This window comes from Jaculus jaculus, chromosome 8 (genome assembly GCF_020740685.1).
Source record: "Jaculus jaculus isolate mJacJac1 chromosome 8, mJacJac1.mat.Y.cur, whole genome shotgun sequence".
In the NCBI taxonomy this organism is placed as follows: Eukaryota; Metazoa; Chordata; class Mammalia; order Rodentia; family Dipodidae; genus Jaculus; species Jaculus jaculus.
Genome location: NC_059109.1, coordinates 101643087 through 101661050, shown reverse-complemented (window position 1 = coordinate 101661050; position 17964 = coordinate 101643087). Strand labels below are relative to the sequence as shown.

The 17964-nt window shown below is 44.3% G+C and overlaps 1 protein-coding gene and 1 non-coding gene across 2 annotated transcripts in view; one reads left to right on the top strand and one right to left on the bottom strand.

Moving 5' to 3' along the window:
- Nucleotides 1-17964, bottom strand: part of Slc24a3 (solute carrier family 24 member 3) — a 558530-nt gene that overhangs the window by 11920 nt on the left and 528646 nt on the right. The window contains exons 14-15 of the mRNA XM_004668736.3: nt 15968-16082; nt 12965-13077 (exon numbers count right to left, since the gene is read on the bottom strand). Coding sequence (XP_004668793.2) covers nt 12965-13077; nt 15968-16082 — 228 coding nt within the window. The remainder of the gene's footprint in view (nt 1-12964; nt 13078-15967; nt 16083-17964) is intronic.
- On the top strand, nt 17707-17839 carry LOC123463197. Its single transcript, XR_006638790.1, has one exon. It is a non-coding gene; the product is annotated as a small nucleolar RNA SNORA70 (small nucleolar RNA).

The following is a 17964-nucleotide window of genomic DNA, read 5'->3' as shown; positions in this document are numbered from 1 at the left end:
GCTTAGTTTCTCAGTTGCTTTATTCATCATTCAACTTCCATAAATGTCAGTTTTCTGATGTTTAGAATGGAGATAAGACTGTTCCTACCCCTTCTGGCCTCTCATCTAGCTCCCTAGTGAACATCTTATTAAATTACTGGCACCATGAGGGGCAACGCCATTCTTACTATATCCTCCACCGACTAGCAGGTGCTTAACGTGTAGCTGATGAATAAATTATGAATGGTTATGAGGTACCATGTCATATAAGGTCTACAACAAGACAGCTCTCAGTGAGCCAATGGAGACTGGCCAGAGAAAAGTTGGCAGCAGAAAGACAATGGGTACTGCTTCCTAGGTAATATTCCAGAAGCAATATGACCTCTCCTTAATATTCCCTATCATGCAAGCATAAGGGCCCAAAAGGGCCTGATCTCCCCTGTGTTCAGTTTCCTCGCACCCATGTAAACAGCTGAGCATAACCACCCATGTCAAGTAACTCAGACCTGTGGGAAGTGGAGATCGGAGAATTGCTGGGGCTCACTGGTCAGCTAGTGTGACTCAAAATAGCAGATCCAGACTCAGTGAGAGACTTCAGCTCAAGGAAACACACTGACGAGACACCAAACATTGTTCTCTGGCTTCCTTACATGCATATCTGCATACACATGTTCATATACCATACATATACACACCCACACCATGCTACACACAAAAAAGCTCAAAACATTCTGCCATGTTATTTTTAAATGAACTTTAAAGTAAGCTGCAAATACCAGAGTACCTTATTACAGCCCTAAACATTCCCATCTACATCTCATTAAGCAGTGTTCAGTTTTAACTCATATCTCTTATTTTCACATGCAATGTTCATCTGATGAAACCCACACATCATTATTGTCTCATTCAATATGTTCTGAGAAAAGAGTATAGTGTGTAAACTCAAATATGATGCAGGGCACTTATAATACCCCAGAAAGTTCTCTTGTTGCCCTCCCTGCCAGTCTCACCCATAGGCAGTCACTGCTTTTGTTAGTTTAGGTCATCCTAGAGCTTCATCTGAATGGAATCTTGTAGTGTGCAGTCTTTTGCATCAGTATTCTCTTGCTCAGTATAATGTTAAAATATCCCTTCAAGGTTTTTATTAATAGCTCATTTATTTTTATATGGTGATAGTATGAATGTACCATGGTTTGGTTCATTATTCTCCCAGTGATAGCTGAGCAGCTTCCAGTTTTGAGATACTAGTGCATATTTCCTTCATAATTCAAAAGCACAATGAAACGAGGCTCCCTGCCAATAGGAGAGCTATTAATCAAGATGATGAAGGCAGCTAGGGAAGGATCTCCTATCTCCACTTTGCATCCTAGCAGTGCTCTCTGCAGCTGGGCACTTGGAACTTTTCCAAAGTAGAGCAATTCGCTTCTCCAACCTCAGCACAGTCCTGTCCCTCACAGGACCTCCAGTCCAGCCAAGTGGAATATTCACCCTGTCCTACCTGTTCTCTGCCCGTCCTGCCTGAACTCTCTCTGACTGGTGCTGATCTCCTCCTGCTGAGTCTGTGTGTATGAGGTGATCTTTCCTCCCCAGCCAGTCCAAATGCCCCCAAGGGTAGATGTCCAGGTTTCCACTGTTTCCTCCTTCGAGCACCTCATTCCCACATGTTTAAATGAATATCTGCCTATGACAACAAACACGTGTGTCTGAGTATGTTGAGTGGCAGGGAGGCTAGGGATAAGGAGCAAGCGTGAACATTTCAGTGGAGAGACAGAGCAAACATGGTGGAGGCTGGCTATAAGATGATCTTTGTAGAGAATGCCAAGTTTTTTTTTTTTTCTAGTTGAGGCACAACTTGCATATGGTAAGATAGTCCATGGGTCCAGAGAAATGGCTGAGTGGATAAAGTTCTTGATTCACAAGTGTTCAGATTTCTAGAACCAATATAAAGCCTGATGCTGTCATGGTCCTGTAATCCCAGAGCACCTACCCCAAGAAGGGAGGCAGAGACTGGAGAAGCTCCTGGAAACTGTGAGTTACCCAGCCTGGTAAGTGTTATATTGAACAATGAGATGCCCTGCCTTGAATAAGGTGGAAGGTGAGGACCAACATCTGAGGTTGTCCTCTTTGCTTTTTAAAGAGTCAACAATTCTTTTCTCTTTTAAAAACATTTTTTTAAAAAATATTTTTCTGTATTTACAAGCAGAGAGAGAAGAGAAACAGAGAGAATGGGCACATCAGGGCCTCCAGCTGCTGCAAACGAACTCCAGATGCATACGCCACTTTGTGCATCTGGTTTTATGTGGGTCCTGAAGAAATTAACCTATGTTGTTAGGCTTTGCAGGCAAGCACCTCTACTGCTGAGCAATATTTGCAGCCTCTGTTTATAAATTTTATGTATAAAATAATTTTATATGATATGAAAGTAGAAGTGGGGCTATATGAGATGAGGAAGAAGAGTAGCAGGAGTGGGGGAAAGGAGAAAAGAGGGAGTTTAGAAGGAAAATATACTCAGATTAGATGATACTCTTTTATTTTTGAGAGAGAGAGAATGAGTGCACCAGGGCCTTTCAGTCACTGTGAATGAACTCCAGACCTGTGTACCCCCTTGTGTGCATGTATGACATTGCATGCTTGGGTCACTATGTGTCTGATTGTGTGGGACCGGGAAGTCTGAACATGCATTCAGGCTTCACAGGCAAGTGCCTTAACCACTAAGTCATCTCTCCAGCCCTCAAATCACATGATATTCTTCAATGAAGAGGTCTTTATGAAACCTGTCTGTGATAGTTCATATTGATGGTCAACTTGACAGGGCCTAGAATCACCTTTGAGTGGTGATCCAGGTTAGGTTAGCCTCTGGACATGTCTGTGAGGGATTATCTTGATTGGTTAACTGACGTGGAAAGACCCACTTCAACTGTGGGCAGCACCATTCCATGGGTCAGAGTCCTGAACTGTATCAAAGGAGAGAGCTGGTTGAGAACCAGCATTCATCTTCTCTGCCTCCTCACTGTGGACTGCATGTGAACAGCTGTGCTTCAAGCTTCTGCTGCCATCCCTTCCCTGCCATGAGGGACTGTAGCCAGGAACTGTAAGCTGAAGTAAGTTCTCCCTTCTTTAAAATAATTTTTGTCCCAGCAATGAGAAAGTAACCAATAGATCATGACTATACAAAATGAATACATGTCACAGAATATCTCCATCATCTGAGGAAAATGTCCTTAAGAGTAACAGCACTAGTTTCTTGGGAATCTGCCAAGTCAGACAAACCCTCCTCGTTTCTGTATTACCTGTGATTTTCAACTCAGTACTGAGTTGAACTGTTTCCCTGGCTGATGCTTCACTCATGTGATGTGTGACAAATTCAATGCAGTGTGTTTTAATGGCAATGCTGATCCAAGGTACAATGCAGATTGTTCAGTCCTGCCATTTAATGTTGTTTTCATTTCTGGCCTTCAGAAATAAGCATTTTCTTATTTTTCAGTTCCTTTCTGGCAAGTTGTGAGAGAGGAAGCAGAAGGGTGGCTGCTTCCAAAGTTAACAGGAACATAGCCCCACAGCACAGGCATAGTTTTTAGTACAGATGTGCACACAGAGACCCATTCACACCAAATTTCATGTATTCATGTTGCTCATAAAACAGTTCCCAGAGCCCTACTGCTTTTGGGATCCAAGATCCCTAGTAAAGAGATTTGGATTCCCCATGTAGCAGTTCAGGCATCGGTGAATGAACCAAGATCTGAGCTCAGCTCTATCCTATCAATGAATTCTTCTGGAAAAATAAGAAGGTCTTGAATTTTTGCTAACTTATTCCCAACTTGGAACAGATGTTGCATTTTGCTTTGTATTTTCTCATTCCCTTTCTTCTATTTTTCTTTACTCCCTTTTCCCTGTTCTTTCCCCTTTTCTCCTTTTTGTTTTTCCTTTTCTCCCCTCTTCTTCTTTTTGTTCCCTGGCTCTCACTATGTAGCCCAGGCTACTTTCAAACTCACTATGTTCCTGCCTCAGCTTCCCTAGTGCTTTGCATTTTAAAAATATTATATATTTATTTAAGAGAGAGAGAATGGGATCGCCAGGGCCTCCAGCCACTGCAAACAAATTCAAGATGCATGCACCACCATGTACATCTGGCTTACATGGGTACTGGGGAATTAAACCTGGGTCTGAGGCTTCATAGGCAAGTACCTTAACCACTAAACCATCTGTTCAGCCCACATTTCTTTCTCTTTTTTTTTTAAAAGAAATTAAAAAATATTTTATTTATTTATTTGAGAGAGAAAGAGGTAGAGAGAGAATGGGTGCACCAGGGCCTCCAGCCCTGGTGAACTCCAGATGCATGTGCCCCCTTGTGCATCTAGCTTATGTGGGTCCTGGAGAATTGAATCAGGTCCTTAGGCTTCACAGGCAAGCACCTTACCTGCTAAGCCATCTCTCCAGCCCCACATTTCTTTTTCTTTTTCTTCTTCTTTTTTAACATTTGGGTAATTCTAACATTTGTCTGCATGTCACTTCCAAATGGATGTTACTATCTCTGGCTTTACATTGGGTGTTAGTAAATGTCTTTCCTTAAACAATTTACTGAGTTGAGAAAGAGAACAAGCCATAAGAAAGAAACAAGTTGGTGACAGCTGGCCTTCCCAAGTACCCTTTTCTCTTGTGTGTTCTCCCAGACACAGCATGCATTTAATTCCAGGGCACACTCTGTGATATAAGTAGGTGAGTTTTTTTTCTCCCCATTTGAAGGTAAGATAACCAGGGTTCAGATGTCACAGTACTCAGCCGGGCTACAATACTGGTGAAGGGTCACACCTGCATTTGGACCTGGGCTTTCACTGAACTCCAGACTTCATTTTACTCTGCCTGATGCCTTTCCTGCCTGGCACTTTTATAAGAATGTTAAATAAATTATAAGAATGAAAGAAGCCACGACAGTCAATGCAATTAGCATTTTAGTTCGCTTTCTATTGCCATAACAAAATACCCGAAGCCAGCTAGTTTATAAAGAATAGACTTTTTTAGGCTCATAGCTCTGGAGGCTGTTACGTTCATGAGCACCAGCATTTGCTTGGCCATCTGTTGAGGGTCTCTTGCTGTGTCGTGTTAGGACAGTGACAGAGTTGTGGGGTGGGGGTGCGTCACCTGGTAAGACAGAGCAGTTATGATGGCTCAAGTCTCTCCTGCAATTCTTTTCTTTTTTTATTAATGGTTTTTAAATTTTATTTATTTATTTTGAGAGAGAGAGAGAAAGAAAGAAAAAGAGACATGGGACCTAGAGGTTTGAACATGAGTTCTTAGGCTTCGCAGGCAAGTGCCTTAATTTTGAAGTGATCTCTCCAGCCCTTATTTTCTTTTTTTAGTAAATATTTAAAAATATTTATTTATGAGAGAGAAAGAGAGAAAAACAAAGAGAATGTGGGCATGCCAGGACTGCTAGCCACTGCAAACAAATTCCAGATGCATGTACCACTTTGTGCCTCTGGCTTAAATGGGTACTAGGTAGTAGAACCTGGGTCCTTAGGCTTTGCAGACAAGTGCCTTAACCACCAAGTCATCTCTCCAGCCCTCTCCTCCTTTTCTTATTACACCATGAAACCATGGGGGTCCACCCTATGGCCTTATCTAATCCTAATTACCTCTCAAGGCCTCATGTCCAGATACCATTAAAATAGACTTTGAAGATCAAACTTCCAAACACCTGAGCTTGGGGGAGAGAGACACACTCAAACCATCACACTGTCCATATTCTCCACTCCTAATGGTTTCTATCTGGCCTTGATGTCATCAGTCTTGTTTGGCTTCAACCCTTTCTCATAATTCTCATAATCATTTTTTTTTTTTTTTTTTTTTTTGGTTTTTCAAGGTAGGGTTTCACTCTAGCACAGGCTAACCTGGAATTCACTATGTATTCTCAGGCTGGCTTCAAACTCACAGCAATGTTCCTACCTCTTCCTCCCAATTGCTAGGATTAAAGGTGTGCGCCACCACGCCCAGCTTCACAATCTTTTTTCTGAAGGGCAATGTGAGCACACCTCTCCCTCTGGAATACTTTCCATTCTTCCCATCACCATGCCTAACTCTGCCCTTTGCGGTGTGACCTCTCTCTGTCCCTACTTTCACTCATCTCTCCACTCTCCCACTTTCCACCCACGGCACTCTATCCCCAGCCACAGGCTCTGCCCCTTGGGAGACCTTCAGTCTTCTACAAGTTGTTCTTTCTGCTTGGACAAGTTCTTGCACTTTTCTCTGCCAACTTGCTCTGATAATCTCAGCTTTTCAGAACAGGCATTAAGTTCTTACTGGTGTCTGGGTTCCCTGGCCCCTGCTGCACATGGCTGACTGTTGGGAGGAACTTGTCTCCTCCACAGGCCCTAATTCCAGCAGCGCAGGACTGTCCATCTTGCTTACCTTAGCATCTCAATGCACAGTAGGTATTCAGTTAATGCTTGGTTAAAAAAGCAAAGCAAAACAAAACAAAAACAAAAGAGAATGAACCAAGCAGAAGGTGTGGGCTCACATTTCTAGTCATCCCTTCTTGTGGTTTTTATGTAGTCTAGAGTCAGGCAGTTTTGTTGTCAACTTAATCTGTTTAGGAATCCACAAACATTCTTCTTGAGTGGGTCTGTGAGGTTGCTTCCAGGAAGGATTAACTGAAGAAGGAAGTCCTTCCCCCAGGGTGAGCCTCTCTCAGAAGGGGGCAGGCTTTATCTAAGGAAGCTCTGGGGGAAAAAAAGAATACGTTTTCCCCATCTGGTGGCAGGGCTGCTAGCTGTTTTCCAGCATGGACTGAAGATCAGTGTCGACTGAAGACCAGCATTGATTGAAGACCAGGGAGGACTGAAGACCAGCATTGACTGAAGACCAGCAGCTATGTGGGGAGCCTCCAGGCCCTCGGTGTTGGATTGGGCCTGCTGAGGCATCCAGTCTTATGGCTACTGGGTTCCTTGACTCTCTGGCCTACAAACTGCTATTGTTGGATTGCCATATGCTAATCCAATAAATTCCCTTTCAATACAATTCATTCTATCTGTTCTGTTCCTCTAGAGAACCCTGACTAATACACTCTTCTTCCTGCCATTGCTTCTCAGATTTATTTCACCTCTCTAAGCCTTAGCTTAGAAACATGAATGGTGCCCTGGGTTCCTGGAGCCTGCCTGCTGATTTCTTAGTTCTGTTACATCTCACTGCACAGACGTTCATCATCATAATGGGACAAGAAGGACTCATTTTCCAAACTTTGACTTTTAGAAGCATTTCTTATTTGGGGCACTTAGGTAACTAGTTGGCTTCTGAGCAAGCCACAGAGTGTAAGAAAATGTCAAAATCTGTAAAAGTACATTCTTTTCTCAGTGCCAAATGTTTGAACCTAATGTCAGGCCCAGAACAGCTGTCTGGATGGTAATTATCCCATAATTATGACTTGGAAATCCCATCTGGATGAGATGGAAAATCACTTCAGCACTGCCGGCAGGTCCCTTGTGAGGCTGGCAGAGGCCATTAAACCCACACAAGCTGCTACATTCTGATGTCAGAGACATGGAGGATATCCTGGGGTTACTGCCATGCTAAGTGGAAGGAGGCCCTTGAGTATCCTCTAGGAAATGAAGCCCCTCTCTTGGGAATAGCTGAGGATGGAGGTGAGGACAAAACAAATGCTTGTGGCTGTGAGGTCCTAAGTTTGCTTTCCCATGAACTTGTGCCATTTTCCCAAATGACCCTTCATCTCAGCACACAGCTACCTAGTTATACCTCCAAGAACAGCTGGGCTTGGGGAACTGGCCATTTAGGAAACTTGATGAAAGCCAGGGAGAGAAGGGCTTGAACAAGGGGCCATCCTCATGACCCTGAAGTCTCTGTCCATTAGCCTGAGACGGAAACCCACTTGTGGTGGTTTGAGTGTAAAATATCCCCTGTAGAGTCAAGTATTCACATTTAAGTCTCCTACTTAGTCCTCAGCTGGTGAGCCTTTGGGAGGTGGAGCCTTGCTGGAGGAGGTGTGTCACTGGGGGGGGGGGGGTTGTGAGGTTTATTATTAGTCCAGCCCACTGGATGTGTAGAGCTAACTCAGCCCAGTCTTTCTGCTGTCCCCTGCTGCTGATATATGTGAGCCAGCTTTTTGCTCATACCATGTTTTCTCCATGTGGATGAAGCTTCCCCTTGAGATTGCAAGCCTGAAATAAAACCCTGCCTCTCACCAGCTGCTTCTCGGTGGGTGCTTTGTTCCAGCAACAACAAAAAGGTAACTGCTACACCACAGTAGAAAAGACCATCCACTCATCCCAGGAATAGAGAGACAACTGTAGCTCCACATCACCTGTGGGCCTTTGAGATGGAAATCTGGAGTCAGGAGGGCTTTCTCCTGGTTCCTTCAGCATACCCCACCTTAACTTTCAGCAATGATCTCTGCTTAGGGATGGGTCCAGCCTAAACTTCCACCCCTATCACCACACCCCATGCCTGCTGCTGTGTCTGGTGGCTGCTTTGGCATCTTTTGGTCTTCTCCCTGTCTCCTCTCTGCCTTTCTGCCTGTGGGCTATGACCACTCCGGGCCTTGATTTCTTGATCTGGAGAACAGGATCAGGGCACCATTGTGTCTGGAATGAAACTTGAGTTCTCCGTCCATCCTGGGGGACTGGTGTGGCCTCTTGTCTACCTTACTCTGCACTCTCACCCCTGGACTTTCTTATCTTCTTACATAAGACTTCTTCAGTGTCTTTGCACTGGTAGCAACCCCCCCTTTCCCCAGAATGCTCCCGTTTTCTGCATACACCCAACCTGTCCCATAGCTGGCTGGTGAAAGGCATGGAGGTGACACCAGATCCAGGCTTGAGAGATCACCTTTGACATCTAAGCTGACACTTGGGGGTTACCCTGAGAAGGAAAGAACAGGAACCCCTGGAAGGGGACCCTTCTACTCCACCATGGACTGCTGGTTTCCATGCAACCAAAGGTACAACTTAGTTGAGTGAAATTCTGCACCACTATTTTGGTTCAACATTACTACTCAAAGAGTTATATCTGTATAAGCAATGTTTTCCAGAAGACTAAAGTCTCCCTTTCTTGAGATGATTATCTGCTTCTGACAAAATATTTCATTCTGATCTACACTTAAATTTCATCCTAGAAGAGGTAGAACAGCATTTTCTTGGTGACTCAGGATCACCACCACAAATACAAGTCTCAGATAAACAATCATTAAAAAAAGGTAGAGAGTGACTGAGGTAGACAATGCCATCAACCTCTAGCCTACACACACACACACACACACACACGCACACACACACACACTCACACACCCCTGTACACATGCATGAGCACATATATGAACATGTATACATGAAAGAGAGAGAGAGAGAGAGAGAGAGAGAGAGAGAGAGAGAGAGAGAGAGAGAGAAAGGGAGAAAATCTTCTTAAGAAGAAAGCTAATTATTTGAGGAAAATAAGTAAAAAAGTGTATATTAAATCATGTTGCTAGGATTTGAGCTGGCTTTATGACTGCCACTTTAATATTTCAGCTAGCAGCTGGCCTGTCCCTGTTTTGTGTATATTTAAATTCTAGTCTATCCCAGGATGAAAACTTCTAAACCAGGAATACTATCACTACTTATGGAACACAAACTTCCAGAATTCACAGCTTTAATACCAATAAAATCACAATTTCAAGATGGCTGTGAATCAGACTGAAGAATAAGCCAATTAGAACTTCTTTGGAATCTTTCAAGTTCAAAACAAAATCTCATTTTTAATGTACCGTAGTGGAACACTAATCTCCACATGTAGAAGAATGGAGCTGGACCCCTGCCTCCCTCCATGTATAAGTAAAATATAGCTATAATCAATCAGAAGTTCATGAACACCCTCCTTGAACTGATGATTGATTATATTGCTATTTTTTTTTTCAAAAGTGAGGGCCATGTTGGATGTTTATATTTCTGGAGTTAAACAAAGATCTTTCTCTCTCTCTCTCTTTCTCTCTCTCTCTCTTTTGCAGTGGCTTATGGAAACAGCCATGTTTGGATGAAATTGCAATGTGACACACTTTTCTATAGAACCTCCACAACCAAGATTTCCCCTAAGAGGATTCTCATGCACATGCATATCTGTTGATCACATAGCAGACTGGCTTGCCTGTGTTTTCCTTCTGACGAGGATGAAGGAGACCTTCTCTGCAGGACTGGTCTCAGTTTTCATACAATTACAACACAATGGCCAGAGTGACCCAATTCTGTCATCTTCAGATGGAAAACATGAGTTTGGTCCAAACACCTAATAGGACTTGAATTTTTGACTACATGATGTCACCCTGTCACTAGATATCAGGACCTGGAAAGGGAATATTTTCACAGCTGTGGGAATTATAGACAGGAGACTAATGGGTCACTTTCCATTCCTTATACTACTGGAAGAATGTCAGAAAGAGCGGGGAGGAAGAGAGGACACTAGGGGTTATTTGAGATGACAGCATGCTTAGTTGAGGTGGAATTTCATGTCTGATACTCATGTTTGATCAGGAAGAGTTGGTGAAAGGACCAGGTTTACTTCGGGGATGAGTTCTAGCTTTTTTGTTGTTGTTGAAATCTTATGATTTTATCTTCCATCAGTGTACCCTATTATCTCAGTAAAATAAAAAATAAACATAGTGGGTGATATAGCTTAAGCTAGTGTCCCCCAAATGTCCATGTGCTAAAGTCTTGGTCCATGGGATGGTGCTCTTGGGGGATGGTGTACACCTTATGAGGTGGGGCCCAATGGGAGGAGGTCCTTGGTTTGTCAAAGGCATGCCTTTGAAGAGAGTGTGAGTCTCCAGTCCATCTCTGCTCTTTCACTCCTTCCTGGATTGTGAGGTGCATGGGTTGCTCTGGCATTTACTCCTACCAAGATGGGCTATAATTTTGTATGAAGCACATGCACTATTTTTATCATAGGGTTGGGCTGAAGAGATGGCTTAGTGGCTAAGGCATTTGCCTGCGAAGCCCAAGGACCCAGATTCAACTCCCCAGAACCCACGTAAGCCAAAGGCACATGGTGACTCATGTGTCTGGAGTTCGTTTTCAGTGGCTAGAGGCCCTGGCATGCCCATTCTCTCTCTCTCTCTGTCTCTCATAAATAAATAAATTAAAATATTTTTAAAAAAAGTTCAGATTATCCAATTGTAGGCAAACCCCTTGAGAACCTTTTCACATTGACAATATTTGTATTTTAAGAAAGTGACAAGCTAGTCTTAAGGAGTGAACTTAAACACTCAATACTACTGCTTTCCTCTTGACAATAGGAGCGATGCATTGGCAGAAGGGAGGTGGGCCATGGGTGAGCCAGGTAAAGGGGCTGGATAAACCCGCTCCAGCTCACAGCCACTGGCTTTCCTCCTTCTTGTCACACAGTAAATGAATGACCCAGATCCTTTGTGCAACTAGGTGAGCCCATGTGATGTATCTGGACAATGGAATGGTGTCACAGATTGACCTGCACTGTCTCCCATGCCCTTGCTTTCTCTGCTGTCTGCATGGCTAGAGAAGACAGCCTCTAAGACATACACGATGGGACTCTCCTCACCCCCCGAGTCTCCGCTTGGAAGAGTACCCAGGAGCTGTCAGAGCGAGGATGTCTGCTGTGGAATCAGAATAAGAAATAAATCACTGTTGGGTTACTCTCGTGAGATTCTGGAGTTGCCTGCCATACAGCACCTGGAGCGCTGTTCTGACAAAGAAAAGAGTAATTTTACCCTCCATACAGCAGGTGTTGACATAGCAGGCAGCCTTGACCAATCAATGTTCTTGAAATGTTGCTGATTGATGGCGTTTTGTTCATGAGGAGCAACGGGACATGTTGGACTAGCTTGTCAGGACTATCTAGCAAGCTTGATCTATACCTGGGCTTGGAAATTCAATTACCACAGCTGCTCTTGGAAAAGAAACATAACACTTAACCAGCCCTCCCTGATGCCCCAGACTTCAGAGAACCTCCCTTTTCAAAGACATCTCCCACGTGTCCCCTGAGTTCTTGTGTGTCCCAGCACAGAAAGATCTGGAAGCCTAAACAGGACCTCTTGGAATGTCTAGTGGCATTCATTTTCCTACTGCTCTTCCACCACAATCAATTTTAATCAATATACTCAATCAACTTTAGTCAATGTAACATTATCGAGTGCTGTGAGTACTCCTGTCAGACTTAAGAATGTTCATGGGCCCCAAGATATCACCCACAAAAGATTTTTCTCCAGTACCACAAAGAAAGAAATAGCCCTCAATAAATATGCTTTCTGCCTGATATATACATACACACACTCACACATACACATATCAGGCAGAAAGCATGTATATATATGGCTTGCGAATTTTGTTGATGTGTGTCAACCCAAAAGGGCTGACTGACACAGTCTTTCACTCATTGGGTTGCAGAATTTAGGAGGATTATTTGGAATCATGTGACCAGCCAATAGGTGACACCTATTCAAACTGCCATCCACGACAGCACCTCTTCAGTGTCTCTCTTATAAGTGTCTCTTAATTGTCATCTATAATCAGAAGAAGGACAACTATACTAGGGCAGGGGATAGGAAATGGGATCCAGTGTCCAAAGATCATTCACCCACTGGTCTGGGTGGCTCCTGAGCTAAGAATGATTTTTACATTTCTATATAGTTGAAAAAAAATCAAAGGAAGAATAATGTATCATGACATGAAATTATAAACATTCACATTTGTTTTTATAAATAAAGTGTTCAAACTACCACACTTTCTGTGGCTACTTGCTACACCGGCAGAGTTAGCAGCTGTGTCTGAGACCATCTGGCTTATGACAATGCTTATTGTCCTGACTTTGACAGAAAAAGGTTGCTGACCTCTACTTTAGAGTTCTGAACGTCTCCACATGCATGGCTCACATGTGTCTCCTTTACCCAGAGACAACATCTCGGTGGCCAGGGCCACTGATCACATAGTCTGCATAGTTCTGAATTTCAGGAAAAATTATGGGGCAAATCACTTACATAGGATCCGTAATCCACAGCCAGAGTCTGCAGAGCCCAGGGGAGACCAAGGCCGATCAGGATATCAAACACGTTGCTCCCAATGGAGTTGGATACAGCCATGTCCCCCATCCCTGCAAGAACAAGAGGCCACTGGTGAGGGAGTAGACCCCAGCACAGGGCAGGGAACCCATGTGGGACTCGGTCAAGTCTCTGGTCTGATGGCCAGAGAATAGTTTTGCTGGATCATGTATCTTATTCTCTCTCCCATTCTTGATATGAATAAAGACACTTGGCAAGACACAGAAACACAGGGATCACTGGTCTTCACATGTGATCACCGATTCAATGTTAGTGATTAAAAAGTTCACAGATGGGGGCTGGAAAGATGACTTATCAGTTAAGGTGCTTGCCTGTAAAGTCTAAGGACTCAGGTTCACTTTTTTCCAGGTCCCATGTAAGCCAGATGCACATTGTGGTATGTGCATCTGGAATTTGTTTGCAGTGGCTAGAGGCTTGTATGAGCCCATTCTCTCTCTTGTTCCTTCTGTCCCTCTGTATCTAATAAATAAATAAATAAAACTTTAAAAAAATTTTAAAAAGTTCACATATGGTTCCAAGAGTTCTGGAAGGTCCAAGCCACCCTTCTAGAAGGAATAAACACTACCATATGTATCATGACTTGTGAATTCACATTTTATCATTATTTCCCACCTGTTCTATGCTGTATTCATAGCTTATGAAGAATTGAGTGGCATAAAGATAATGCCATCAGTAGGATTTCCTGAGGACATCTATAGGACACCATGTTTTTTTTAAATTTAAATTTATTTAATATTAAGGAAGAGTGAGAGAGGGAGAGACAGAATGGGTATACCGGGGCCTCTAGCCACTGTAAATGAACTACAGATGCATGTGGCACCTGAGCATCTGGCCTTACATGGGTACTGGGGAATTGAACCTATGTCCTTAGGCTTTGCAAGTAAGTACTTTAACTGCTGAGCTATCTCATCTCTCCAGCCCCACATATTTTTCTTTCTAGGTAGGGTCTCCCTCTAGCCCAGGCTGACCTGGAATTCACTATGCAGTCTTGCTAGAACCTCCTACCTTTGCCTCCTGAGTGCTGGATACAAGGTGTGTGCTACCACACCTGGCTATGTTTAGTTTTGAGCTTCATGAAGCACTGGTGAGAATGGATTCTAGGAAGGTCATGGCCACATTGAGACTATTCAGCTAGGGAAGTGAGCTTAGTTTTGAAGCAAGGAAGAGTCTGAACACTGGCCTCTAGCAACTGTCACTTTGAGAGGTGCCAGTGAATAAACTTTAGGCATGTCAGCCTGCTTTCTTAGTTTCCTTATCCATGAAATGGGAGCACAATTGTCTCTACCTCTCAGTTATTTAAATTAATAAGATAAGGGCTGGGGAGATGGCCCAGCAGCTAAAGGCACTTGCTTGCAAAGCCTACAGGTAAAGTCAGATGCACAAGTGGCCCATGAGTCTGGAGTCTGCTGGTGGTGGAAAGAGGCCCTGGCCATCCATATTCTATCTCTCTCCTTCAAATAAATAAATAAATAATAAAAACTAAATTAACAAGAGAATGTGCCTAAAATGCCTCACTCAGTACAGTTAATTAGCTACTGTTAAACTCATCACTTTTTTATTTTAGAGAGATAGATAGATAGATAGAGATAGACAGATAATTGGTGTGCCAGGGCCTTAGCCACTATAATTGAGCTCCAGATGCTTGCACTACCCAGTGAGCATGTGCGACCCTGTGCTAGCCTCAACTCTGTGTGTCTGGCTTATGTGAGATCTGGAGAGTTGAACATGGGTCCTTAGGCTTCACAGGCAAGCGACTTAACTGCTAGGCCATCTCTCTACCCCCTTATTACTATTTTAAAAAATATTTTACTTGGGCTGGAGAGATGGCTTAACAGTTAAGGAGCTTGCCTGTGAAGCCTAGGGACCCAGGTTCAATTCCCCAGTACCCATGTAAGCCAGATGCAAAGGTGGCACATGCATCGGGAGTTTGTTTGCAGTGCCTAGAGGTCCTGGTACACCTATTCTCTCTCTCTCTAGTAAATAAATAAATATTTAAAAATATTTTACTTCTTTATTTGAGAGACTGTGAGAGAAGTGCGTACACACACACACACACACACACACACACACACAGAGTGTGAAAAGCAGGACCTCTTAGCTACTGTAAATGAACTGCAGATACATGTGCCACTTTGTGCATCTGGATTTACTGGGAACTAGGGAATTGAACCAGTGTCCTTTGGTTTTGCTGGCAAGCACCTTAACCATCAAGCCATCTCCCTAGCCCCCTTATTACTATTTCTTTTTAATAACCCAGGTATTTAATTCTAAACATTTTTTTGAGGTAGGATCTCTAGCTCAAGCTGACCTGGAATTCACTACATACTCTCAGGGTGGTCTTGAACTGTCTGCAATCCTTCTACCTCTGCCCCCTAAGTGCTTGAATTAAAGGTGTGTGCCACCATGCCCAGCTTATTACTGTTTTTTTTTTTTTTTTTTTTGAGAGAGAGAGAGAGAGAGGGACGGAGAATGAATTGGCATGCAAGGGCCTCTAGCCATTGCAACAGAACTCCAGATGCAGGTGCTACTATGTGTGCATGTGTGACCTTGCACAGTGTCATCTTGTGCGTCTGGCATACATGAGACCTAGAAGGTTGAACATGGGTCTTTAGGCTTTGCAGGCAAGCACTTTAACCACTAAACCATTTCTCCAGCCCTATTTTTAATGTGAACAGATGGTAATATGGCCTGGAGGTAAGTGCTACTTAGACAACCATCTGTACTCTCTTAAGGTAGAACCTTCTGCTTTTCCTCTCATTCCTCTGAAATCAGGAAGTCTTTTGGCCAACTTGGCATGGAAGTCACCCATCACTCCTTCCATGTGGGATCGGATACCCCTTACTTGCCATATGGACCCTCCACCCCCCGTAGGAAGGCCTTCCTTCTTCCTCTCCCAGTTCCTGCTGCTCATGAAGGTCCCACCTTGTCTGGCCACAATGAGACTGGCCATGCAATCGGGCACGCTGGTTCCTGCAGCAAGGAAGGTGATCCCCATGATGACATCAGGGATTCCCAGGGTGTAACCAATGATGGTGACCTGAAGGAAGCAGAAGGAGGCAGTGAGCTAACAACCCCTGTGAGCTACCTGCCCAGACTCCTTCAGATCAAGATGCAGGAAAAGTTCCAACCCAGACCATCTGCGGGGGGCAACATCTGCTCTCCATGCCAGCAGAGGGGGGCATAAGCATTGTGTGGATGAGACCTGAACCCCAGACTTCCCAGTGAAAGGCTAAAGCCATTCATTTGTTCCTACCAGGTAAAGCAGGCAGTTTGCAGAGCTAGGGTTTCAGGGAAAAGACAATATTGGGACAAAATATTTGAACTCAAGATGGTCCTGAGGAATCCTGGCTGACAGGGAACATAAGCAGCCACGCCAGCAGGTCTGTGACAGGAGTTGACAAGCTGTGACAAGGGGCTGGTAGCTTCTAGTGTTGTCAGAAAAGCCATAGCTGGTGTTTCCTGCCCTCACTTCCTGAAAACTTGGGAGCTGGTCAACCTCATCTTCTCTATCATTGCTTTTCTTTCTCTTTTCAGTACTTGGGCACCGGGCTAAATGATGAGTTTAACTTACTTCATTCTTAAAACAACCCTGTGGATTAAGTGCTCTGCTATTCCCATCTGAGGGCTTAAGGAGGTGTTTGCCCAAGTCCATGCTGCTGGTAACTGGCAGAAGGTGGGATTCCAACTCAGGCAGATGGGCTCATTTGAATGGGAAGCACTTTAGTTCATACGGGAAGAAGCTTGCAAAGAATAGACTGCTGTCACTTGAGATGTCCCCTTTTGTTGTAGATGAGCTCATCACTGTCCTCCAATTTCCTGATAGGACAATGGGGCAGCAAGCAGTCGCAACAGGATGATGGAGCCAGGAGCAAATGAAAAATAGAGAGGAAGAGAAACACATTCCTTGTATGTGGGCTTAAGGACACGAGACTTGCAAGACTGGAACTCTTGGGGCATCTGAGGATGTTACTGGGGCTTCCTCACTTTCTGTAACATTGTGAGAAATGGAAACCACACTAAGAGTGCATTCTTCTCACAGCTCCTCCTGGACCAGTGATGAAGGGGTGGGGTGGGGGAGGAGGGGCGGTGAGCAAAGTCCATTGAGATGGGGCTTGCTCCGTACCAAGCCAGAAAATGCTCCCCACTTCCTCTCAGTGCTGAATTTAACTCCCGGGGTGGCCTTGGGCTTCTGACCAGCAGTCTCCAGGGATGAAAGGGAGATGCTGAACCCCACACTTGTCTGTTGTTTCTTCTGAGGAGCCTTTGTAAAATGGAGCTACAACATTCTGGCCAAAGTTTGTTTTCCTTTCCATTCCAGCTCCGTCCCTCAGGGCGGTGGCCCGGCTCAGCTGGGGTTGGCCTGCTGTGCTCTTCCACTGGTACTAGGATGTTTGTGGCGGGGCCTGGGGTTCTTGGGACGTGATGGCCTCAGAGGCTGAGCTCATGTCCCCTGCTTCTTTGTGTTTTCCCTCACTATTCCTTCTGTTCTCGGGTCTTACTGGAATATCCTTCAAAGGGGAGCCCAGATTGGTCAGCTCAATGGTTAGTGCATTTCAGATCTTGAGGTACCTCAAACCTGGACCAGAGATGGCACTCAACAAATGTGTCAGTGAGGGAGAAGCCCCTAGCTATAAAACTTCAGTGTTTTTTTTTAAAATTGCCAGCAGCCAGTTAAGCTGACTGGATTCCTTCCCTCATGGGGGTCCGGTGTGCAATGGCTGCAAACAGCCGCCTCCTTGGTAATGTAGTAAACTGTTGCTTGTCCAGGTTGCAAAGAGGACCTTGGGGACAGTTTTTTGGTGGATATCCATATTGCTGATCTCATGCTATTCCCAGTCTAGGCTCCAGACAGGTATGGGGGAGTGCTTTTGGAAAGGCCCTGGGTAGAGTGGCCAGGGTTCATATTGGGCAGATTATCA